Below are 25,747 nucleotides of genomic sequence, written 5' to 3'. Positions count from 1 at the left end.
CGGTAGTGACTGCGGAGCGAATGGAAGCACAAGCCGTAATGCACTGATCGGGCCTCAAAAGGAGCAGGCAGGCATTTTTTGTTCAACATATGCTTGACAGAAAGATTAGCACGGCAGGCACAGATACGTCGGCATGAATGCGTGCGTGCACACGGCAACCATGACTTACCCCCGGCGGGGCAAGGGTAGGTAGTGAGTAATGACCGACCATATCAACAGAAAGCAATTTGCTGCCGCTATTCGATGTCACCCACAGGCGACAGTGGTGTCAGAACCTGCGGGGCAGGGTGCACCAAAGCACCTTGTAGTGGGTAGTCAGAATTCAGAGGCATTGAAAACTGCTCTCCGTTGGTTACGTGGTATGTCGAAAGTTCCTCACCGCACGCCCGCGCAGCAGCTGGGGCGTCTCGTCCCCTCGGTGGTAGCAACAGCTGCTCTGCCAACAGTGATCCGATGGACAAGTACCATCCCGACTGATAAATGGTCTTCCGGATGATCAGCTACGCTATCAAGTCTGCTCTGGAGACGCGGGGTGAATTCGGAACTGCCACCGAGATTTCTGATAACGGTGGCCACGATTTCTAACGAACCGCTCTGGCCAAATTGCCAAGCACAGCGTTTGCGCAACTCGCGAACCGTGACATTACAACGATTCCCACGCGGTATGGCCCGCATAGCCGATGGGCCATCTCATCCCCCCAGCAGTGACAACCGCTGCTCTTTCAACACTGATACGACGAACCCGTACAGTCCTGAACGACAACTGGGGTTAGGATGATGATGATGATGGGCGCGGCAAAACTGCTGCACTGGTAACAGGGGAAAATGTGTAGCCACTCCCATGCCAAACTCAAAGTCGTATCCGCACGGCCCAGTTGATAAATTGATAGGGCTTCGCCTGTCGCTCTGTTGCCAGAGTTGGAGCTAAATGCAAGCACTATGCTGGACGTGCTGTGTACAATGGACACTTGGAAATCACTGCGACGACAACCAGCTGCAGTGAATTATTCCAGTTTGCATCTTGCCTTGAGTATCTTGGCGACTTGTGGCTTTAGTAAGTGAGTTGAGTTTGATATCTACTACTGTGATACTGGACACTGGATACTGTAAGTCTACAAATTATCAGCACGTTTTAAATTTCAGCATCCGCAGGCCAAAATCCTTTTCGGCCCCATTAAAATTCAGCCTATACAGCTCCTGCCTGTATATCCTGTCATACTGTATAATGCATGTTACAATTTCAAACAAATCCATCCTGATAACTCTCAGCTCCATAGGCACATCAGGGCCACTTCCATGTCCTTTCCAAACTCTCCTATCATGCCTTGGAAACGCCACAACAACTCAGTCTAGCATTTTTTTCAGCTTCTTGCTCAAACTCAACCGATTTTCACAATTCTTACTGCTCTGAAAAGCTGAGGTCCATGCACTTTTTTATGCCCATCCCGCGTGCCCCGCGCTAAATTGAAATGCCCTGGTATTTTCCAAAAAAATACAAGGTCTGAAACCAGAAAATTCGCGCTTACTCTGTGCCGTGAGTTCCTTGTTCATCTTGTTGCCTCTACTGCTCTAGGTTCATCTTTGTCCTGTCATTTTTGTTCTGTCATCTTTGTGAGGAAAAACCAACATCTATCCTGTATATCACAGTTCATTTCACCATGGTAGTAGAAGACACACCCACATTTATTTTGGGGGGGATTACGAGTGCTTAAATTGCGGCTTATGTTCCGGAAAATACGATACGGAACTAAGGAAGAGAGAGAGAGAGAGAGAGAGAGACAGAGAGACAGAGAGACAGAGAGAGAGAGACGGAGAGAGAGAGACAGAGAGAGGGAGAGAGACAGAGAGAGAGACAGAGAGAGACAGAGAGAGAGAGAGAGAGAGAGAGAGAGAGAGAGAGAGAGAGAGAGAGAGAGAGAGAGAGAGAGAGAGAGAGAGAGAGAGAGAGAGAGAGAGAGAGAGCATGTTAAACAAATATGTGTGATTTGTGCCTCTGTTTTTTTCTGACTCTCTATGAAGGAGGCCAAGCAGCTGCAAGCAGGTAAGTGACAAATCAATTCTCAAACTTCTTTTCCGCCAAAAAGTTACGAATGACCAGTGATGCACACGAATAGTCGAATAGTAATAAAGTTCGTTTGAAGAGCTGTACAATCATGTTCTATGTGTGGCATGCATGCTAGTTTTGTACGAGTACATGTGGACCCTGCGCTAACGGCAGTAGAGCTAGGGCCGCTGCTACAGATTACAGTACAGCGGTTACCGTACGTGTACTTGACGACGAATCCAGCCTGTGTGAGCGCGCGCCAAACAGTTAGTAGTAGTAACAATACAGTGCCGGCACTGTAGTACAGTTGCAAAGGACACGTGTAGTTGTACGAGTACAGTGCGTGCACTGTACTGTTGCGAAGTGGGAACCCATAATGCCTTCTTCTTTACTACTTTAGTTCGGTCCAACTCACCCCTCTCTTTCACGTTGAAGAACCGCCTGGACATCCAGTTCGTTTTTTGTGATGGCTTCTGGCACAGCTGGTCATAGCAGCTCCGTTTAGGAGCACTCCGAGAAAGTTGATGGAGGCGCAAACATTGAATGCAAACTCTGCGAGACGAAGCTCGAGTTCAATGGCTCGGCTACGAGCTCAATGCGGGATAATCTTCCCCGACGGCATGTTACTTGCTCGACGGCTGTAGCTGCCACGGATGCGAAGGTGTCCCAGGCGAAAAGCGCAGACGCAATGCAGAAGTTTCTGGGCCGTCAACAATTTCAACGAATACTAGAATATTCGTTCGTTGCCAGATTTGGTATTTGATAGAGTATTCGTTCTTGAAAACTGGGTTAGTGTGCATCACTGGTTGGAATACTATTTAGCATCCAATCCCTCACATATTCACACTCAGTCAGGGCAACAAGAACTGGCTTTGGAGACAATGTGTTACTTCGAGTAAATGGTCTCGTAATGCAAAAGCTCGAAGAGCTGGCAAGCAATGCTAGGCCGCTAGCAGCAAATTGCTCATGATGAGCAGCAACTAACGAAGCAAATGTCCAGTTGGAAGCAATAGAGCTGTATGTCCCCAAGTAGTACCATTAGCATGAAGATATGATGGCAGGGTTCTAGCCAGGTCAAAATAGTAGGAGGGGGGGGGGGGGGGCATGGGAAACAGTTACCCCGTAACCAATTTTTGCATTTTCCGAATTTGTCTTGCCATGCAAAATTCAATGTACGGGGCAAACCCCCGACTTCACAACAGACAAATGTGCCTTTATGAATCCTCCAGTAGTGACTATCCACTACACGTTTCGTTGAATGGCATCAAAAAAGCCCGAGGGTAAATAGCAGTGTTGCAGCGAATATTCGAATAATTGAACATCTTGTTTTTTTTGCGCTGCACAGAATATTCGAACGTGCGAGTCAGAAGTCGAATGTTCGAAATGCTACACTTTGTGTACAGCTTTCCGTACAAAGGCTAAATTCGCTCATCGCAGCACGCTCGCTGCGTTCTTGCATCGTAGAATGTGCAACAGTCACTGCAATTGAGCAGCAAACGACATCGTCCACATATTGTCGCTTACCGCTAATGCTGCCCAGTTTGACTTACGCGCCGTTTGTAGCTTGCACCTTCGCAAGAAATACTTATGTTCTTCTTCGTAGTTTGTAGCAGTTCCTGGTTAGTTTCGAATCGTATCAGTCCGCTTTGCTTAGTTTCGAGTCGGTAGAAATCCGTGATGTCGGATCGTAAAGCTAGCTCCGTGTGGGAGAGTTTGAGAGACTTGAGACTCCTGTTTCCTTCGCAAGTCCACAAAATAGTTAATCCTGCGCATGGAACCCGAGGATGTCGTCTTCTTCCGCTCCGAAGTATATTAGGGTCTTCCTTCGATACATCGTTGACGATCCATTTTAGGAGACTCAGTGCAACATGGAATCCAAACTGAAACGAATAAATTTTCATGTACTTGCAACAAAGAGTTACATCCAGAACAGTCCAGTCTACCGAGGAGAACTTTGTATTTTTTTGTCGCGGAATTCAAATCGCGTTTTCTCGACTTTTCCACAAAAGCTGTGGTCATGTCTTAGCACGCGCTGGCTCAAATAAACAAGGAAGCATAGTGTGCTGAAATGGGCTCGTCTGTATGGGTAGAATAGTAGAATATTCGTTCGTACTGTGCATATTTGTTAGAATATTCGTTCGTGATTTGCTATTCTTTGCAACACTGGTAAATAGTGATTATTGGGTGAACAGGGCACATTTTAGTGCTCTTTTATTGCTTGTTTTTTGGATGAATTGGGCGCAGCATCCGGTGCGAAAAGTGGTACAAGCATGGTGGTACTGGTGGTACCGTGTGTGACGCCCCTGGACTCTAAAACCCAGTGCCTCAACTGTAGCAACACCATAACAGGTGTCTCCTGTCTGCCAATATTCTGGTGATGGAGTGGTTATTGTGCGGGAAGCAATGCCTTTCAGACACACCGTAAAATCGGGACTCAAGCGGGCTTTCTCATAATACGAGTGCATGCAGTGAAGATGCACTCTCACTTATTTTGCATTCCTGTTGCCTGTACTGTATGATTTCTTGTTAGTAATACAAAATAAACAACAAACTGTAAATCAGTGGCGGATCCAGGGGGGGGTTCCGGGGGTTCCATGGAACCCCCTAAATTTTGCAAAGTGTGCGGCTGAGAAATATCGAAAAATATCATTGTGCACAAAAGGACGTCCGTCCGATCAGATTCACAGTCAGTGCAGTCACTGAGTCAAGGAGCGCGTGCGGTAGATCGATACTGACAGTCTGTACGGATAGTAGTCTGTACTGGTGTTCACGTCCGTGATTTACAGACGGACACTGTTGTGTAGACAACATTGGGTGGCTGTTTCCTTTTTGATCTTTCGAAACGATCCAAACTAATTACTTGCCTCCATTGGCGCTGTCATTCACTGCTGCTCGGGATGGGTGTGGTGTGGTCAGTATTCCTTGGACAAGTTTTTTGCAGAAGAGAAAAGATGTTCCGAGTACTGAAACTCTTCAACGATCTTCGAACCGTACACGTAGAGTTCAAGCTCCTCAGAAGATGAGGGCTCCGACATCCAAGCAAAGTCAGTAATCTCTACCTGCTGCAGCATGCAGTAGTGACTAGTTGTTCCTCCGCAGGAACGGAGTGCTGCGCCAGCGATGTGTTTTAGATGACATTGAAAGGATTGTACAATAATTATTGTCGACACTGTTTCGCTGTTGTTGTTTCTGTCACTGAAGTGAAGACGATGCTCTTGTCCTGTGACTATAGAGCATTTCGCATCGTAAAATGCCAAAAATTTCCGAAAGTACAAATGGACAGGGAAAGTAACTTATAGTTGTCATTTCGGCATTCCTGGCTCTCAACGTACCCATGGCTTGCATATTCGATCTTTACAAGAAGTTGAAAGGGTCTTCAAGCCCTCACTGAACCGGTGTGCCAGTCGATTGCATACATGTATGATTATGTGTCCGTACTAAAAAATATACAATGTAGGGTAAGCAGCAGCATTTGGCCCTGCACAGGTTTTCCATCGTCCACCGCACCACAACTGCGCTCCGACTCAGTTTCCAGCGGTGTGTGGTAGACGGGGTGCTCTGGCGGTACTTTACGGTACTAAGTATGTCCGTAGTGTGTGTTTAAAAGCATGCGATTGCCACTAACACAATCGGATTGTCGTAATTACAACTTACTGTCAACCGCACAACTTCAAAACAATCTGATTCCATAATATTTTGTAGGGCTGAAAGGAATATTCGAATTATTCGAATATTCGAAATATGCAAAGCGGAAAAAGAATAATCTTCGTTAAAGTAGAATAGGAATATTGTACAGAAACTCGCCTTTTTGACATCGATCAAGGTTATTTGGTGCAAAATATAAGTAGGCTTGCCTTTTTCGATGTGCTATAATCAGCAAGACACATGATTTTTCAAATGTCTCTCTTGTAATTGGGGTGTATGCCAATTAATGGTCTATGGTTACCATGGATAAAACTAGGTATCCATGGAAATTGCACGGTTTAGAATATTCGGAATATTCTTCGTTTCGCATGTATTCGGAAAAAGAATATTCGTTCGCTTCATTGAGCATTCGTTTCAGCCCTAATATTTTGGTTGTTCAATTTTGGTTCAACCGGAACCCCCCTGTAGAGATCTCTGGATCCGCCCCTGTAAATGTCACCTGCAGTTACACAACATTTTTGATGTGTGCTGTGTTTATCGTTGTGCCCAGGAGATACTGCTGTTCTGCCAAGTATCAGTGAACTCGAAGCAGCAGAGCAGGAGGCAGCCCGGTTGGGCGGTACGACCGTCATCCATTTCCTGCACGTGGTCATACTTGGAGCGGCACGCGTTGGAAAGACCAGCTTGCTGAAGGCGTTGCTTGAGAAGATGCACAATGAGAATGAACTCAGCACACCCGGCATGCGCACGTCCTACGCAACTACAAACATCTCTGATGACTGTCGATTCATCGAATGCCCAGACATGCCAGATGCTCTGAGTCGACTCTACGTCATCACCATGATGTGCAAACCATCCACTTCGAATCATCCCCAAGACAAAGAGACAACACAAGATGACAGAGAGAGAGCCCCAGCAGGAGAGGATCCTGTGGCTGGGACCCATGCAGGACCTATGGAGGACAGCAGTAGCAGCAGCAGCAGAAGCAGCAGCAACGGGCCAGCAATGCGCGAGGAAATCCACGAGACCATCACAGGATTTCTCAACGCAGACCGGGTAAAGTACATCTCTGACCGGGCCAACACGCCCAACTATACCGTCATCACATTCCGCGACCTTGGAGGGCAGCAAGTCTACCAATCCGTGCAGCCCCTCTTCATGGCCAAAAACACAACCTTCATTGCCACATACAACTCTTCTCTGGACCTTCTAGAGACCCTTCCCAAGCTTGATGAATTTCAGGTCAGCCGGGAAGAATGTATCGAGCGGGCCACTCTACCGGCCAATGCGACTCGCCTAGACCAGCTGCTCGGCTGGCTCGACATGCTGCTGCTGAATGCGAAAGCTGACAGCAGCACAGACCAGAGTGCTGCAGATGATGTGTTTGTAGTGGGGTGTCAGAGTGACAGGTGGAACAAAACCGATTTGCCTGATCCTTGTAAGCTACTTCAAGAGAAGATAAAAGGTACGCGGTACCAGAACCTTGTCTGGAACGACACTTCGCACTTCAAAATCGACAACACCAGATCCACTGGAAGTGCAGGACAAGCAGATGAGCTGCAGCGATTGAGAGAGGCCATCATCGACCGCTGCCAGAAGAGCCAACGTAACATCCCTGTTCCATGGCTCCGATTCTGCATATCCATACACACGCTCAAGCAGGAGGTCACTTGGCCTTGGATTTCCTTCAAGGAGGCAAAGTTCATAGCGAAGCAAGTCAAGGCTGTTCCACATGACTGCAGTGACCGGCAAATACAGCTGCTGCTGAAGTACTGCCACGAAGCAGGCCACCTGGCGTACTTCCCAACTTTCAAGCTGAAAGACACGGTCATCCTGGAGCCCCAGTTCATCCTGGACTGTGTCAATGCCTTTGTCTACATGAAGCCTGACCGAGACATCACAGTGCACGAAGCGCGGTGCTATCGTTCTGGGTTCATGACGGAGTCCCTGGCACGCAAAGCTCTCAACAAGATGTTCGAGGGTCAGTCTTACTGCGACCATGCTAAGGCGTGGCAAGCAGTCAGAGCAAGCAGTGATGGGTTCAAGCTCATTTTTGAAATCCTAGAATGGCTCTCAGTCCTGGTAATTGTGCAGGATGAGAGGTCTGCTGAGCACGAGTTTATTGTACCTGCAGTCGTCCTGGAGATGGGCACGGACCCGCAAACGCCTTGTTCCTGTGCCTATGTGTCCGTGAAGCACACAAACCGAGATGAGTTGATGCACTTTCCCGTGTTCCTGTATTGGCAATGCGTGGTGGAGGTGCTGCTTAAGTCACACAAGCGCTCAGCTGCCACACTGTCACGGTGCAGCGTTCGCCTTCGCTGGAACAGAGATTGGCCGTGGCTGCACCTGCACTATACACGCTACGGCTTACAAGTGTACGTCGAGTGCAAGGGCCGACACGGCGGTAGCGGAAAGTCTACGCTGGATGAAGTCCGGGCAATCGTGCTCACAGTGGTACGGAAGTGGGGCCTGCAGGTCGAAGTGATCAGCACATTGCCATGCCCCTGCGGAGAAACATCGGGCGAGGAGTGTTTACAGCATGGCTTATCTACGTGCCGCGCGCCAAGCTGTGCGCACGCCTTGGACGCTTCCACCCTAGTGGCTGAAGACTACCCACTGTGTACACGTTCAAATCCGGATATACAGATGATCCGTGAGCAGGCCATGTTCTGGCTGGGCCTTGACCAGGTTAGAAACTTGACCTGATTGAATTCCCGCAGCTATGCAATAAACGTTACGTTAGTAGCGCCTGCCGCTAGCTTTACTTCATATGTTTTTGGGGGGGGGGGGGCACGAACCATGAGACAAGTTCCACTAGGCCTTGTTGTAATTCTGTTTATCTCTGTTTAGGACGAGAGTTCTTCACACACAAAGTTGCACCATGTCTCTATTTTCTTAAAACTTGCCACATATTCCCGTCATGTTAATGCGGAGATAACCATTTTGAGCTTACTCTGACTTCAGCGATTATGGCTTGTGCGTGTGCGTGTTTGCATGCATGTGTGCTTTTGCTCGTGTGTATTTACATGTATGTGTGTGTGTGTGTGGTGTGTGCGCGTGCGGGTGTGTGCGTGCGGGTGGGCGTGTGTGTGTGCGGGCGTGTGTGTGCGTGTGGGCGTGGGCATGTGCTTGCGTGTACTTGGTCTCTTGCAATACCTGCAGGGTGCATGTGGAAAGCTGTTTGACCCGAGATCGGCCTCTCTTCCTTCAGGTTAGTTGGATGCACAATACAAACAGATCTGGTACTTCCAAATGATGTTTTGCATGATGGCCGCATTCGCATTCAACTTTTAGTCGCAAGGAAACCGGTACGCTGTTCTATTTTCGTTTTGAGTTACCTATTCCCGTTCGGGTATTGAACACGGCATGAGCACAGGACCATATCTGCTGTGGATAGAATGTAAAATTTGAGCCTCTTCTCACCGCAAGCTGGTGTTTGATCCCAGCCAACACTGCAGTTCTGACTCTGTTTTGGGCCCTGGACAACCGACATGTCGTAGAATTGCTAAGGGGTCGCTGTCATATGTTGTCGCCCTGAAGCGAACATCATCCGTGGTAGAGGAGGAGGGTGGGAGGTCGAAAATCGTAACTTGCTCAACAATGCACTACGTGTACATGCACTTGATTTATGGTGTCCAGCATTGCAAACTGTGTTCATTTTGGAGGAGTGAGGGGTCCGTCCGAGTACGAAATGAACCATGTTTGTTTCAGTGGCGACAATAAACTTCTGCAACAAACCGTGTGTGCGTGCCCACCTGTGTGTGTACATGTATACGTTGCATCTGCATGTGTGTGTGTGTGTGTGTGTGTGTGCGTGCGTGCGTGCGTGCGTGCGTGCGTGCGTGTGTGTGCGTGCGTGCGTGCGTGCGTGTGCGTGTGTGTGTGTGTGTGTGTGTGTGTGTGTGCGTGCGTGCGTGCGTGTGTGTGTGTGTGTGTGTGTGCGTGTTTGTGTGTGCGTGTGTGTGTGCGTGTGTGTGCGTGTGCGTGTGTATGCGTGCGTGCGTGCGTGGGTGTGTGTGGGTGTGTGTGCGTGTGCATGTCTCTTGGCCACTCCAATGGCACGCCGTCTGTTGGCTTGCAGCAGAAGCCTGTGCCAGTGTGGGCAGTAGAAGTGGTGGTCAAGGTGCTGGTGGAAGCGGTCATCACAGCGCTGGTGGAAGCGGTGTTCACGACGCTGAATTCATGTCACTTGGTGCCATTGGGTTAGTAAAGGCTTTCCTCGCAGGTTTATAATATAAATAGGTCAAATACGTTGCCTTGGAGCGGACCAATCAGCCGCTTTCATTAACGAAGCGTTCAGGGTAATGGAAACACTGACAACACGCTGCCTGCACATTTTGTGAGGGGGGGGGGGGGGCTTTTTGATCACAAAATGCTGCATTGCATTTCAAGACTCCACATTCCACCGAGGTGGGATTCTACTGTCCACGGGGAAGGGGGGGGGGCTCTACTGTCCACTGGGAGGGGGGGGGGCAGGCACTTTGCACTGGGGGGGGGGGGGGGGGGCTCTACTGTCCACTGGGGGGGGGGGGGGGGGCAGGCACTCTACTGTCCACATGGGGGGGGGGGGGGGGCACTCTACCGTGTCCACCGAGGGAGGCTCTACTGTTACGGCCCTACCTAGAACGTGGACCTGTTTCTATTTTTTTGGTTTTTTGTGCTGTTCTGTTCTGTATACCACTCTGCACTGCAGTGGAAAGACACTTGATCAGATTGCCAACCGGCATGCGTTTGTTAGCTCGATTGAACCGTTCATCGGTGGAGAGGAGAAAGGCGACGAGAGAGGTTGGTTGCTTTAGGACACCGCGATTCATGTGTATTTCAATGATACCGGGTTGTGAATATATTTTCTCCAGTAAGGATACGGCAGAGTTTTAGCCGTGTGTATGTAGCGAATTATGAGTAAACGTAGTTTGAAGTAGTTCTACAGTCAACCTTATTATCTGGGAGTGTAGGAGCCGTTCGATTGCGGGCCATTTTCGGAAAAAATGAGCGTGAGGCGGGTGGCCTAAATTTCCTTTGTATTTGAACATTCTCGGTGACGTCCAAGTATACTAATTTTGTGGTTCAACCAGTAGCATCACCAGTAGCACCTTCAGCAGCAGCATCACCAGTAGCACCTTCACCAGCATCAGCAGCAGTAGCAGCATCACCAGTAGCACCTTCACCAGCATCAGCAGCAGTAGCAGCATCACCAGTAGCACCTTCACCAGCATCAGCAGCAGTAGCAGCATCACCAGTAGCACCTTCACCAGCATCAGCAGCAGTAGCAGCATCACCAGTAGCACCTTCACCAGCATCAGCAGCAGTAGCAGCATCACCAGTAGCACCTTCACCAGCATCAGCAGCAGTAGCAGCATCACCAGTAGCACCTTCACCAGCATCAGCAGCAGTAGCAGCATCACCAGTAGCACCTTCACCAGCATCAGCAGCAGTAGCAGCATCACCAGTAGCACCTTCACCAGCATCAGCAGTAGTAGCAGCATCACCAGTAGCACCTTCACCAGCATCAGCAGCAGTAGCAGCATCACCAGTAGCACCTTCACCAGCATCAGCAGCAGTAGCAGCATCACCAGTAGCACCTTCACCAGCATCAGCAGCAGTAGCAGCATCACCAGTAGCACCTTCACCAGCATCAGCAGCAGTAGCAGCATCACCAGTAGCACCTTCACCAGCATCAGCAGCAGTAGCAGCATCACCAGTAGCACCTTCATCAGCATCAGCAGTAGTAGCAGCATCACCAGTAGCACCTTCACCAGCATCAGCAGTAGCAGTAGCAGTAGCAGCATCACCAGTAGCACCTTCACCAGCATCAGCAGTAGCAGTAGAACCTTCATCAGTATCAGCAGCAGTAGCACTAGCAGTGGCAACTTCAGCTGCAGCAGTATCACCAGTAGCAGCTGCAACAGCAGCACCAGGATCCCCTACAGTGGAAATAGCTGTAAACACAATAGGGTTCTTCACATTCAACACCCAACAGGGGCTACGGGATTCTACAAGATTCTACGGAATTCTGTTCATCTGTACAACATGCATTATGCTTGTACAGTATGCGTTTGTGTATGCTGACGAGTCCCCAAAGGACGAAACAGTTCTGTCCGTAGATTGGGTATGTGTATGTTAAATACAGTGTGTGGTGTCTATAAAAGTATACATGGCATACTGAAATGGAGCCACATGCATGTAGCACAACAGTGATTTAGATGCCAAGAATCCTTGCCAGGTTAGCCATTGCCATGGTATAAGCGTACAGTCAGACCTCGCATAACCGCACACATCCGTTTTCCACAAAAATATCCGGATAGGCGAGGGAACCGGATAATCGAACACACATACTGTATGTAAGCATGGCATATGCTGTACATTTGTAACCAACTATTTTCTTCCGGATGGCGAGGGATCCGGATAAGCGAGGTCTGACTGTACTTAGATCAACCACTGATGATGTACAGGTCCAGACTGGAGTGATGCACATCGACACTCTAGAACCTGCCTGTGTTAACCTTTCGTGTATGGCTGGTCAAATATCATTTTTTTCTCTGTTTGTTCATGTGTGTGTTTTTTATCCCATGTATATTTTGATTAGATGAGGATGAGAAGTCGTACGGCGACCCATTCCGACAGCGTGCGTTTCTAGCCGATATTTTGCCTTGGTTGGGCAAATTACCAGCGGGAACATTTCGTAAGATGGCGCAAGAGGCCGGGTTCTTCGCCGATCTGGAGCAGATAGCAGACTTGAAGAGGATTGAGAAACTAGATGGAATACGCACTCACAACGAAGAGTTGGTCAACATTCTAAGCAGCGAGGAAAAGGCCGGCTACATCAAGCTAGTGCTGATCATCAAACTCTGGGGTAACTACCCCGACAAGGTCGACAAGATGAACCAGCTTCTGCCACGCCGGGCTCGTGTGTAAACGGTAGGTTGCATTCATTTCTTGCACTACCTGAATTCCGAATAAGTCATTGCAACGTACGTCTCTTGTTTAGCTGCGATGCTGTGTTTCTCATTAGATATTGTCCCAGTTGTGATAGAAAGTATGTTGATGAGGTATCCATTGTTCATAAATCAAATTGAAGAAAAGTCAAATTTCCTTGCGACTGGAAATTTGGAGCACATATACTGAGATGTACCATATTTTGCGGAGTGTTAGCCGCACCTTAAAACACCTGAAACTATTTAAATTTCTGTGCGTGAGTGTGGATTTAGGTGTATGTGTATTATCCATATAAAAACCGCTCTGTGAGCGGTTCTGAAAAACCTTTACTGGTGCAGCCCTGTCGTAAAACTATGAAATTAGTACTGGCACTTTATCCCCCCAATGGTCCACCTAAATAGGGAATGACGGGACCCGAACGCACCAGTAGCACAATGTTCCTACCTACACCTGTGGATGCAGATGGGGACGCTGGTCCACAGCCCCATAGTATAGCCTATAGGTAGTGGTGAAACTAATATACCGAATATTCGAATATTCGTTCGGTTTGTCACATTCGAACGGATACTTCTCATGGCGAATATTCGTAAACTCGGTATGCAGAGTTCACGGGGCGACTTCAAACTTCCGTAACTTCGCGAATACTTGACCGAATCGCTTAATCGAAAGGTCTATCGGCATTAGAAAACTCTCGGCTGTCGTCTCGAAGCAACCCAAACGCGATCCGAGGTCCTGGAATGGAGGTACGTCGGTCAAACGAAAAGGCACGTCTCAAGCTGTTTTTTTAGCGTGTAAAATGCACTTCAGCAGGGGATTTTGTGAAAATTGACAGAAATGATGGAGAGCCTTCGTTTGTCATGCCTTAGTGACAATATCCAATAAAATGACTGAGAGGAGGTGTGTGATGTCATCGGTGTTAACGAAAGAATATTCGTTCGTTCGTTCGTTAAGCCGAAGAATATTCGGCTACTGGGTTTTGATATTCGTTCACCACTAGGCCATGCATGGTCGTCGCTGAACTCCCATGTTGGATATCCCACGTTTAGATCTACTAGTACTGGCGAACTTACACGGCCACTGATACCCTGTAGTAGTGGTGGTACCCTACTAGTGAATTAGTTACACTGCCCCTGGTACCATGCAGTAGTGGTGGTGGTACCCTACTAGCGAATTAGTTACACTGCCCCTGGTACCATGTAGTGGTGGTGGTGATACCCTACTAGTGAATTAGTTACACTGCCCCTGGTACCATGTAGTGGTGGTGGTGATATCCTACTAGTGAATTAGTTACACTGCCCCTGGTACTATGTAGTAGTGGTGGTGGTACCCTACTAGTGAATTAGTTACACTGCCCCTGGTACCATGTAGTAGTGGTGGTGTAATCCTATGATCGTGATCCTGTGCCCTCCCGACCTCGTGCTACTGGTGCGTTCGGGTCCCGTCATTCCCTATTAAGGTGGACAATTTCACATAAGGGGATAAAGGGCCAGTTCTAATTTCATAGTTTTACGACGGGGCTGCACCAGTAAAGGTTTTTCAGAACTGCTCACAGAGCGGTTTTTATATGGATAATTTTAGTTGTGGTTTAGCAAACTCGTGCAAAATACCATTCACGGAATGACTACAAGGGGTCAGAGATGCAACTATTGGGAAGACAATTATACACACACCTTAAAAACGTAATGAACTACAAGAATAGAGTGAGTACAATGCGCTCTCGACCTGATAACGTGTTGGAAGATAACAGGTCTACCGTCCCACCGTAGGTCTACCCTTCATCATTCCTCATTCACCATCGCGCGATACCCTGGCATACACTGGCAACATATCAAGGGGTGCCTTACCGTCATCCAGAGCGCACACCTTTGCAGCATTATTTTTCGTCCTGCGCATTCAGTCCGCCGACGCGACAGCGTTTACAGGGCCGTTCCAGTTGCAGAAGACATTCATCGGGCCAGTGCAGCAACAGGGCCGTGGGCACACAGGGGCAGAGGAGAGACATTGTGAGTGGACAAGAAATGTGCAGTGTCAAGTGGCATGAATGTCAAGTTGTCATTTCTAATTGACCTATCACTTACAGTCCTACCATTACTCGCTCGTCCTGATTCCTCCTCGTTCGTCTTCGTCCACTTCTGCAGTTCTCCTTCCCGTCTGGGGTACCGAAAGGGGCCTACTCGTTCATCTCCGTCGACTTCTGCAGTTCTCCTTCCCGTCAGCTCGACTTCTGCAGTTCTCAACTATTTCGCGTACGGGAAAGTACTCGCGCGACTATCGCGCGATGGCTTTCTCGTACGCGACATCGGCGTTTACCGAGTGGCATTGGCACAAAGCAGACCGCTGACGGGGTCACGTGTCAAAAAAGTATCACCAACGTGTCGACAACGTGTCGACCACGTGTATAGCGGTACACTCAGCGGTACACTAATTCTCGTGCCATTCTCGTGTCACAAAACTGGAACATCGAGCACCAGTATGTAAAGGCTTCAGACAGGAAGCCTTTACAATATATATGTGTGTGTGTGTGTGTGTGTGTGTACATATGCATGTATCAAATCCGTTTTGGCTCCGATGTATACTGTAATGTGACCGTCTTCGTGGCTGTGCGGTATTCTCTGTTTGCTCCGTCACAGATTGAGGTTTCAAGCAATTCACGCAGCAAGTGCTGGTACTGTTCTCTCTCTCTCTCTCTCTCTCTCTCTCTCTCTCTCTCTCTCTCTCTCTCTCTCTCTCTCTCTCTCTCTCTCTCTCTCTCTCTCTCTCTCTCTCTCTCTCTCTCTCTCTCTCTCTCTCTCTCTCTCTCTCTCTCTCTCTCTCTCTCTCTCTCTCTGTATCTCTCTCTCTCTCTGTCCCTCTCTCTCTCTCTGTCCCTCTCTCTCTCTCTGTCCCTCTCTCTCTCTCTCTCTCTGTCCCTCTCTCTCTCTCTCTCTCTCTCTCTCTCTCTCTCTCTCTCTCTCTCTCTCTCTCTCTCTCTCTCTCTCTCTCTCTCTCTCTCTCTCTCTCTCTCTCTCTCTCTCTCTCTCTCCGTGGTGTGTTCTCTATCTTACTGACTGGCTATGTTATCCATCAAATCCATTCCTCCATTCTTCCTTGGTCATATCTGCCAATTTTTAGCAACATTATGTTATTCTTGATCACTACCCCACTAAATATACGTAAATGAAATAGTCTAGTATGTTAGACAGTAGAGACAGCTAATTGTAGAGGACCACACCAGGTTACTATGCCCGTTGCAGAATTACTACTTATAGTCATGCAGATACATGAAATATTTCTTTTGAATTTGATGAATACATATATTGGAATATTTTCACTAGGCCGGAGTCCTCAACCTCATTTGGCCGAGGAGGTTTGAATATTTTTAGAGATATATTTCAAGTTACTCTTTATTTCTACATTCCAGTCACTTATAGATATACAAACTCATTCCAGCAGCTGATGTAATTCTCTAGGTTACTCTACCCTGTATGAGCCCATGATGAGAAGGGAACGAAAACGTTTGGTTCAGAAAATCTTCCATTTATTCTTCTAGACTGGTGTGGACAGCGCATAGATCATGCATACTCGGATTCGCCAGCTGGTTCGTGTGTTTACGTGTGCACGTGCACGCTTGCCTAGGAGACTGCATAGTCGGATTCGCCAGCTGGTTCGTGTGTTTGCGTGTGCACGTGCGCGCGTGCCTAGGAGACTGCATAGTCGGATTCGGCAGCTGGTTCGTGTGTTTGCGTGTGCACGTGCGCGCGTGCCTAGGAGACTGCATAGTCGGATTCGGCAGCTGGTTCGTGTGTTTGCGTGTACACGTGCGCGCGTGCCTAGGATACTGCATAGTCGGATTCGGCAGCTGATTCGTGTGTTTGGGTGTGCACGTGCGCGTGCCTAGGAGACTCCATAGTCGGATTCGGCAGCTGGTTCGTGTGTTTGTGTGTGTACGTGCACGCATGCCTAGGAGACTGCATAGTCGGATTCGGCAGCTGGTTTGTGTTGTTGCTTGTGCACGTGCGCGCGTGCCTAGCAAACTGCATAGTTGGATTCGGCAGCTGGTTCGTGTGTTTGCGTGTGCACGTGCGCACGTGCCTAGGAGACTGCATAGTCAGATTCGGCAGGTGGTTCGTATGTTTGCGTGTGCACATGTGCGCGTGCCTAGGAGACTGAATAGTCGGATTCGGCAGCTGGTTCGTGTGTTTGCGTGTGCACGTGCGCGCGTGCCTAGGAGACTGCATAGTCGGATTCAGCAGCTGGTTTGTTTGTTTCCGTGTCCACGTGCGCGCGTGCCTAGGAGACTGAATAGTCGGATTCGGCAGCTGGTTCGTGTGTTTGCGTGTGCACGTGCACGCGTGCCTAGGAGACTGCATAGTCGGACTCAGCAGCTGGTTCGTGTGTTTGCGTGTGCGCGTGCCTAGGAGACTGCATAGTCGGATTCGGCAGCTGGTTCGTGTTGTTCCTTGTGCACGTGCGCGCGTGCCTAGGAAACTGCATAGTCGGATTCGGCAGCTGGTTCGTGTGTTTGCGTGTGCACGTGCGCTTGTGCCTAGGACACTGCAAAGTTGGATTCGGCAGCTGGTTCGTGTGTTTGCGTGTGCACCTGCGCACGTGCCTAGGAGACTGCATAGTCGCATTCGGCAGCTGGTTCGTGTGTTTGCGTGTGCACGTGCGCGCGAGCCTAGGAGACTGCATAGTCGGATTTGGCAGCTGGTTCGTGTGTTTGCGTGTTCACGTGCGCGCGTGCCTAGGAGACTGCATAGTCGGTTTTGGCAGCTGGTTCGTGTGATTGCGTGTGCGCGTGCCTAGGAGACTGCATAGTCGGATTCGGCAGCCTGTTCGTGTGTTTGAGTGTGCACATGCGCGTGTGCCTAGGAGACTGCATAGTCGGATTCGCCAGCTGATTCGGGTGTTTGCGTGTGCACGTGCGCGCGTGCCTAGGAGACTGCATAGTCGGATTCGGCAGCTGGTTCGTGTGTTTGTGTGTGTACGTGCACGCATGCCTAGGAGACTGCATACTAGTAGTCGGATTCGGCAGCTGGTTTGTGTGTTTGCGTGTGCACGTGCGCGCGTGCCTAGGAGACTGCATAGTCGGATTCGGCAGCTGGTTTGTGTGTTTGCGTGTGCACGTGTGCGCGTGCCTAGGAGACTGCATAGTCGGATTCACCAGCTGGTTCGTGTGTTTGCGTGTGCACGTGCGCGCGTGCCTAGGAGACTGCATAATCGGATTCGGCAGCTGGTTCGTGTGTTTGCGTGTTCACGTGCGCGCGTGCCTAGGATACTGCATAGTCGGATTCGGCAGCTGGTTCGTGTGTTTGCGTGTGCACGTGCCTAGGACACTGTATAGTTGGATTCGGCAGCTGGTTCGTGTGTTTGCGTGTGCACGTGCGCGCGTGCCTAGGAGATTGCATTGTCGGATTCGGCAGCCGGTTTGTATGTTTCCGTGTTCACGTGCGCGCATGCCTACAGTCCATTCATAAAAAGATGGGTCCTGGCTCTGGCGAGCTCCCGTATTTGGCGATTTTTCGTGATTTCATCGTACACAGTGCAGTGCTGCGAAATTTGAAATTTGAAAAAGGGTCCAAAAAGGGTGCCTGAACTGGGGTTCGAACCGCAGAATGCACTGTTGCAGGCGGGGTCAAACGGCCTGGATTTTGATGGTTTTTCCCAATTCAGTGCTTTTGGGGCAAAACCTGGCCGAAATCCTATTCTTGCTATGGCTTGCTTTTTGGACAAAAAAACTTCAGAAACATAATCCGCGATATTCATGTTAAAACAAAATGGCGTCACGATTTATTGAAAGTGGTATAGTTGGTGGAACGAGTGTTCAAACCCATTTGAACTTCATACTGTTCGTCTTCTTTTTGACATGCTCCCTTTCCATCGTCCTTAGCTTTTGTTTGTTGAGAGCTGTTTTGGCTTTCTCCTATACCTCTGGGGGATGCCAAGTGATGGTTTTGAGAGGCTGGTGATGGCTGTGAGCGAGAGTTTGCCGATCGGCGTCGTCCTCGCTATAGCGATGAAAATACTAGTTACTGCGCACCTGGCAGATATCACAACACGTCGGAGCGTCCAGGAGCAAAGGAATCTTGGGTTTTCACTGGAATCTAGTTCCTCCAGCATCGTGTAGCCCACCGTCGGTGAATGGCGGTCCAGAAAGGTCGAACCTGGTCTTCTGCAGCATCTCGCAGTCCTGCGAGGCACACTGAATACGCCTGTCATGTATTCTACAAATAAAAATCACGAAGTTGTGGACTTTACAGTGATGAGTCTATCCTGTATGCTGCAAAAGACGCAGGAAATGTGACTGGTGTCTGTACACTCAGTGACTGGACGCCAACACCCCAGTCTTCTCCTGCAGGATCTGTTTGACATTGACATTATGCAGTAGGTCGGCATTGACCTGGTTTGGCAGCTATCGTAATAGTATCTGCCTGGTTGGATGTAGCAGGTTGGTGTTTGCTCGTCGTCCAGTCCGGAATTTTCTTGTAACTCACGGTGGAGTACGCGCAGGGTTTGTGATCATCCCTGTTCACTTCAATATTATCAAACACAACGTTCCCTTTGTCACTCATCTTATTCTGAGTACTGAATTAGCTGACAATATTGCACCATACTTGTCACAACCTACCGCCACTGCTGGCGGTGGCGACTGGTTCGTCAATGGCGGTGACCAGGCTGACTGACTAGCTTCGAGACAGCGGCCTCGTTGTCAACCCCGCGGCAGCCTAAAGGTTGATTTTATCGATCCAGCCTCAGCGCCATGTTGACGATGCCCTAGTGACTGTGTGTCATGGATTGCCTTGCCATCAGCGGTCATTGCCGTCCACCTTGATGCAGCCCTCAACAACTGGCTCAGCCCATGGGAGTCTCAAGTGGACAAAATTGTTGCCAAAGTAGCTCAGAAGATTGGTGCATCGTGGTGTAGGTGAGCACATAACTAGGACTTCCCAGCGCCTATTTGTCCAGGCTGCGATACTATGTGACATGCTGTACTGCACATTATTTTCAGCACTGCAAGGCCGGCAGCTGGACCGACTGCAGGGGCCGCGCACATGCAGGCCGCCTGTTGCCAGTGCAGCATTCTGGAACGTTCCTTCTGAGATCCGTGGAATAATAACTTTCTTTGCTTCAAAGCAAGTCACAGTGCTTACCTTTCTGTTGTGCTCCCAGTGTCCTTACAACAATAACCTACAGCAATGTTTTATTTTCCTTTCCATTCCCCAACCAATGAATACTACGATGTCGATTCTATTTCTTCATACTTTGGTGTGTGCCCGCGCACGCACGTGTGTGTGTATACCTCACTCGCCACTCGAAGTTCTGTTCCCCATCACTGGAACACTGCCTGTTCTTTCAGGACCTGCCATCATCTGCGGATGGGCATTCAATGATTGTATTGTGTGTGTGTGTTTCATTCAGAATCAGATCCGCTATCATTGCTATTAGAGAAAATCTGTGGGTTCACATCCAGTGCATTTTTAGATTTGCGTGCTTTTCTCGCCACGGGCGCATACATGGGACATTGTGTGTGTGTGCGTCTGTGTGTATGGGGATATTGTCTGTATCGGCTTTTGGTACTAATGTTCAGGTCTGTGCTTGCATGTGTGAACATGAAATTGTTCGGTTCTGTGCATGCTATTGCTATGTTGTATATTATTGTATGTATGTGTGCATTTCCACGAACAGTGTAGACGAGCGTGGAGAGTGCATTCATCCCTCATCAACCACTTCCCCTTGATTCGGGTGTTTGCGTGTGCACGTGCGCGCGTGCCTAGGAGACTGCATAGTCGGATTCGGCAGCTGGTTCGTGTGCGCCTGCGTAGGAGACAGCATAGTCGGATTCGGCAGCTGGTTCGTATGTTTGCGTGTGCATGTGCGCGCGTGCCTAGGAGACTGCATAGTCGGATTCGGCAGCTGGTTCGTGTGTTTGTGTGTGTACGTGCACGCATGCCTAGGAGACTGCATAGTCGGATTCGGCAGCTGGTTCGTGTTGTTGCTTGTGCACGTGCGCGCGTGCCTAGGAGACTGCATAGTCGGATTCGGCAGCTGGTTCGTGTGTTTGCGTGTGCACGTGTGCGCGTGCCTAGGAGACTGAATAGTCGGATTCACCAGCTGGTTCGTGTGTTTGCGTGTGCACGTGCGCGCGTGCCTAGGAGACTGCATAGTCGGATTCGGCAGCTGGTTCGTGTGTTTGCGTGTTCACGTGCGCGCGTGCCTAGGATACTGCATAGTCGGATTCGGCAGCTGGTTCGTGTGTTTGCGTGTGCACGTGCCTAGGACACTGTATAGTTGGATTCGGCAGCTGGTTCGTGTGTTTGCGTGTGCGCGTGCCTAGGAGATTGCATTGTCGGATTCGGCAGCTGGTTTGTATGTTTCCGTGTTCACGTGCGCGCATGCCTAGGAGACTGCATAGTCGGATTCGGCAGCTGATTCGTGTTGTTGCTTGTGCATGTGCGCGCGTTCCTAGGAGACTGCATAGTCGGATTCGGCAGCTGGTTCGTGTTTTTCCGTGTGCACGTGCACGCTTGCCTACGAGTCTGCATAGTCGGATTCGGCAGCTGGTTCGTCTGTTTGCGTGTGCACGTGCGCGCGTGCCTAGGAGACTGCATAGTCGGATTCGGCAGCTGATTCGTGTGTTTGCGTGTGCACGTGCCTAGGAGACTACATAGTCGGATTCGGCAGCTGGTTAGTGTGTTTGCGTGTGCACGGGCGCGCGTGCCTAGGAGACTGCAAAGTCAGATTCGGCAGCTGGTTCGTGTGTTTGCGTGTGCACGTACGCGCGTGCCTAGGAGACTGCATAGTCGGATTCGGCAGCCTGTTCGTGTGTTTGAGTGTGCACATGCGCGTGTGCCTAGGAGACTGCAAAGTCGGATTCGGCAGCTGGTTCGTGTTGTTGCTTGTGCACGTGCGCGCGTGCCTAGGAGACTGCATAGTCGAATTCGGCAGCTGATTCTTGTGTTTGCGTGTGCACGTGCGCGCGTGCCTAGGAGACTGCATAGTCGGATTCAGCAGCTGGTTTGTGTGTTTCCGTGTTCACGTGCGCGCGTGCCTAGGAGACTGAATCGTCGGATTCGGCAGCTGGTTCGTGTGTTTGCGTGTGCGCGTGCTCGCGTGCCTAGGAGACTGCATAGTCGGATTCAGCAGCTGGTTCGTGTGTTTGCGTGGTCACGTTCGCGCGTGCCTAGGAGACTGCATAGTCGGTTTCGGCAGCTGGTTCGTATGTTTGCGTGTGCATGTGCGCTCGTGCCTAGGAGACTGCATAGTCGGATTCGGCAGCTGGTTTGTGTGTTTCCCTGTTCACGTGCGCGCGTGCCTAGGAGACTGAATAGTCGGATTCGGCAGCTGGTTCGTGTGTTTGCGTGTGCGCGTGCTCGCGTTCCTAGGAGACTGCATAGTCGGATTCAGCAGCTTGTTCGTGTGTTTGCGTGTGCACGTGTGCGCGTGCCTAGGAGACAGCATAGTCGGATTCGGCAGCTGGTTCGTATGTTTGCGTGTGCACGTGCGCGCGTGCCTAGAAGACTGCATAGTCGGATTCAGCTGCTGGTTCGTGTGTTTGTGTGTGCACGTGTGCGCGTGCCTAGGAGACTATATAGTCGGATTCGGCAGCTGGTTCGTGTGTTTGCGTGTGCACGTGCGCGTGTGCCTAGGAGACTGCATAGTCGGATTCGGCAGCTGGTTCGTGTGTTTGCGTGTGCACGTGCGCGCGTGCCTAGGAGACTGCATAGTCGGATTCAGCAGCTGGTTTGTGTGTTTCCGTGTTCACGTGCGCGCGTGCCTAGGAGACTGAATAGTCGGATTGGCAGCTGGTTCGTGTGTTTGCGTGTGCGCGTGCTCGCGTGCCTAGGAGGCTGCATAGTCGGATTCAGCAGCTGGTTCGTGTGTTTGCGTGTGCACGTGTGCGCGTGCCTAGGAGACTGCATAGTCGGATTTGGCAGCTGGTTCGTATGTTTGCTTGTGCATGTGCGCGCATGCCTAGGAGACTGCATAGTCGGATTCAGCAGCTGGTTCGTGTGTTTGCGTGTGCACGTGTGCGCGTGCCTAGGAGACTGCATAGTCGGATTCGGCAGCTGGTTCGTATGTTTGCGTGTGGATGTGCGCGCGTGCCTAGGAGACTGCATAGTCGGATTCGCCAGCTGATTCGGGTGTTTGCGTGTGCACGTGCGCGCGTGCCTAGGAGACTGCATAGTCGGATTCGGCAGCTGGTTCGTGTGTTTGTGTGTGTCCGTGCACGCATGCCTAGGAGACTGCATAGTCGGATTCGGCAGCTGGTTCGTGTTGTTGCTTGTGCACGTGCGCGCGTGCCTAGGAGACTGCATAGTCGGATTCGGCAGCTGGTTCGTGTGTTTGCGTGTGCACGTGTGCGCGTGCCTAGGAAACTGAATAGTCGGATTCACCAGCTGGTTCGTGTGTTTGCGTGTGCACGTGCGCGCGTGCCTAGGAGACTGCATAGTCGGATTCAGCAGCTGGTTTGTGTGTTTCCGTGTTCACGTGCGCGCGTGCCTAGGAGACTGAATGGTCGGATTCGGCAACTGGTTCGTGTGTTTGCGTGTGCGCGTGCACGCGTGCCTAGGAGACTGCATAGTCGGATTCAGCAGCTGGTTCGTGTGTTTGCGTGTGCACGTGTGCGCGTGCCTAGGAGACTGCATAGTCGGATTCGGCAGCTGGTTCGTATGTTTGCGTGTGCACGTGCGCGTGTGCCTAGGAGACTGAATAGTCGGATTCGGCAGCTGGTTCGTGTGTTTGCGTGTGCGCGTGCACGCGTGCCTAGAAGACTGCATAGTCGGATTCAGCAGCTGGTTCGTGTGTATGCGTGTGCACGTGTGCGCGTGCCTAGGAGACTGCATAGTCGGATTTGGCAGCTGGTTCGTATGTTTGCTTGTGCATGTGCGCGCATGCCTAGGAGACTGCATAGTCGGATTCAGCAGCTGGTTCGTGTGTTTGCGTGTGCACGTGTGCGCGTGCCTAGGAGACTGCATAGTCGGATTCGGCAGCTGGTTCGTATGTTTGCGTGTGGATGTGCGCGCGTGCCTAGGAGACTGCATAGTCGGATTCGCCAGCTGATTCGGGTGTTTGCGTGTGCACGTGCGCGCGTGCCTAGGAGACTGCATAGTCGGATTCGGCAGCTGGTTCGTGTGTTTGTGTGTGTACGTGCACGCATGCCTAGGAGACTGCATAGTCGGATTCGGCAGCTGGTTCGTGTTGTTGCTTGTGCACGTGCGCGCGTGCCTAGGAGACTGCATAGTCGGATTCGGCAGCTGGTTCGTGTGTTTGCGTGTGCACGTGTGCGCGTGCCTAGGAGACTGAATAGTCGGATTCACCAGCTGGTTCGTGTGTTTGCGTGTGCACGTGCGCGCGTGCCTAGGAGACTGCATAGTCGGATTCGGCAGCTGGTTCGTGTGTTTGCGTGTTCACGTGCGCGCGTGCCTAGGATACTGCATAGTCGGATTCGGCAGCTGGTTCGTGTGTTTGCGTGTGCACGTGCCTAGGACACTGTATAGTTGGATTCGGCAGCTGGTTCGTGTGTTTGCGTGTGCGCGTGCCTAGGAGATTGCATTGTCGGATTCGGCAGCTGGTTTGTATGTTTCCGTGTTCACGTGCGCGCATGCCTAGGAGACTGCATAGTCGGATTCGGCAGCTGATTCGTGTTGTTGCTTGTGCATGTGCGCGCGTTCCTAGGAGACTGCATAGTCGGATTCGGCAGCTGGTTCGTGTTTTTCCGTGTGCACGTGCACGCTTGCCTACGAGTCTGCATAGTCGGATTCGGCAGCTGGTTCGTCTGTTTGCGTGTGCACGTGCGCGCGTGCCTAGGAGACTGCATAGTCGGATTCGGCAGCTGATTCGTGTGTTTGCGTGTGCACGTGCCTAGGAGACTACATAGTCGGATTCGGCAGCTGGTTAGTGTGTTTGCGTGTGCACGGGCGCGCGTGCCTAGGAGACTGCAAAGTCAGATTCGGCAGCTGGTTCGTGTGTTTGCGTGTGCACGTACGCGCGTGCCTAGGAGACTGCATAGTCGGATTCGGCAGCCTGTTCGTGTGTTTGAGTGTGCACATGCGCGTGTGCCTAGGAGACTGCAAAGTCGGATTCGGCAGCTGGTTCGTGTTGTTGCTTGTGCACGTGCGCGCGTGCCTAGGAGACTGCATAGTCGAATTCGGCAGCTGATTCTTGTGTTTGCGTGTGCACGTGCGCGCGTGCCTAGGAGACTGCATAGTCGGATTCAGCAGCTGGTTTGTGTGTTTCCGTGTTCACGTGCGCGCGTGCCTAGGAGACTGAATCGTCGGATTCGGCAGCTGGTTCGTGTGTTTGCGTGTGCGCGTGCTCGCGTGCCTAGGAGACTGCATAGTCGGATTCAGCAGCTGGTTCGTGTGTTTGCGTGGTCACGTTCGCGCGTGCCTAGGAGACTGCATAGTCGGTTTCGGCAGCTGGTTCGTATGTTTGCGTGTGCATGTGCGCTCGTGCCTAGGAGACTGCATAGTCGGATTCGGCAGCTGGTTTGTGTGTTTCCCTGTTCACGTGCGCGCGTGCCTAGGAGACTGAATAGTCGGATTCGGCAGCTGGTTCGTGTGTTTGCGTGTGCGCGTGCTCGCGTTCCTAGGAGACTGCATAGTCGGATTCAGCAGCTTGTTCGTGTGTTTGCGTGTGCACGTGTGCGCGTGCCTAGGAGACAGCATAGTCGGATTCGGCAGCTGGTTCGTATGTTTGCGTGTGCACGTGCGCGCGTGCCTAGAAGACTGCATAGTCGGATTCAGCTGCTGGTTCGTGTGTTTGTGTGTGCACGTGTGCGCGTGCCTAGGAGACTATATAGTCGGATTCGGCAGCTGGTTCGTGTGTTTGCGTGTGCACGTGCGCGTGTGCCTAGGAGACTGCATAGTCGGATTCGGCAGCTGGTTCGTGTGTTTGCGTGTGCACGTGCGCGCGTGCCTAGGAGACTGCATAGTCGGATTCAGCAGCTGGTTTGTGTGTTTCCGTGTTCACGTGCGCGCGTGCCTAGGAGACTGAATAGTCGGATTGGCAGCTGGTTCGTGTGTTTGCGTGTGCGCGTGCTCGCGTGCCTAGGAGGCTGCATAGTCGGATTCAGCAGCTGGTTCGTGTGTTTGCGTGTGCACGTGTGCGCGTGCCTAGGAGACTGCATAGTCGGATTTG

At 50.7% G+C, this 25,747-nt stretch overlaps 2 protein-coding genes across 3 annotated transcripts in view; one reads left to right on the top strand and one right to left on the bottom strand.

The window, feature by feature from the left end:
* The window catches only part of LOC135823885 (FK506-binding protein 15-like), a 189,728-nt gene extending 177,134 nt beyond the window's left edge, over nucleotides 1-12,594 (bottom strand). The window contains exon 1 of the mRNA XM_065336747.1: nucleotides 12,591-12,594. The gene's annotated coding sequence lies outside the window, so the exon portion shown is untranslated. The remainder of the gene's footprint in view (nucleotides 1-12,590) is intronic.
* LOC135823893 (uncharacterized) lies at nucleotides 1,929-16,059 on the top strand. 2 transcript variants are annotated; one of them, XM_065336766.1, is made up of 7 exons: nucleotides 1,929-2,041; nucleotides 6,240-8,380; nucleotides 8,855-8,903; nucleotides 9,777-9,894; nucleotides 10,386-10,477; nucleotides 12,279-12,610; nucleotides 15,259-16,059. In XM_065336766.1, exons 1-6 carry the CDS (start codon nucleotides 2,014-2,016, stop codon nucleotides 12,605-12,607), a joined length of 2,757 nt encoding a protein of 918 aa, XP_065192838.1. In that variant the 5' UTR covers nucleotides 1,929-2,013; the 3' UTR covers nucleotides 12,608-12,610; nucleotides 15,259-16,059. The 2 variants fall into 2 exon arrangements, with proteins under 2 accessions (XP_065192838.1, XP_065192837.1); XM_065336765.1 differs by having other exon boundaries at nucleotides 9,774-9,894.
* Nucleotides 16,060-25,747: the final 9,688 nt, after the last annotated feature.

Source organism: Sycon ciliatum, chromosome 8, assembly GCF_964019385.1.
Source record: "Sycon ciliatum chromosome 8, ocSycCili1.1, whole genome shotgun sequence".
Lineage (NCBI taxonomy): Eukaryota > Metazoa > Porifera > Calcarea > Leucosolenida > Sycettidae > Sycon > Sycon ciliatum.
This window is presented reverse-complemented; position numbering and strand designations above follow the sequence as displayed.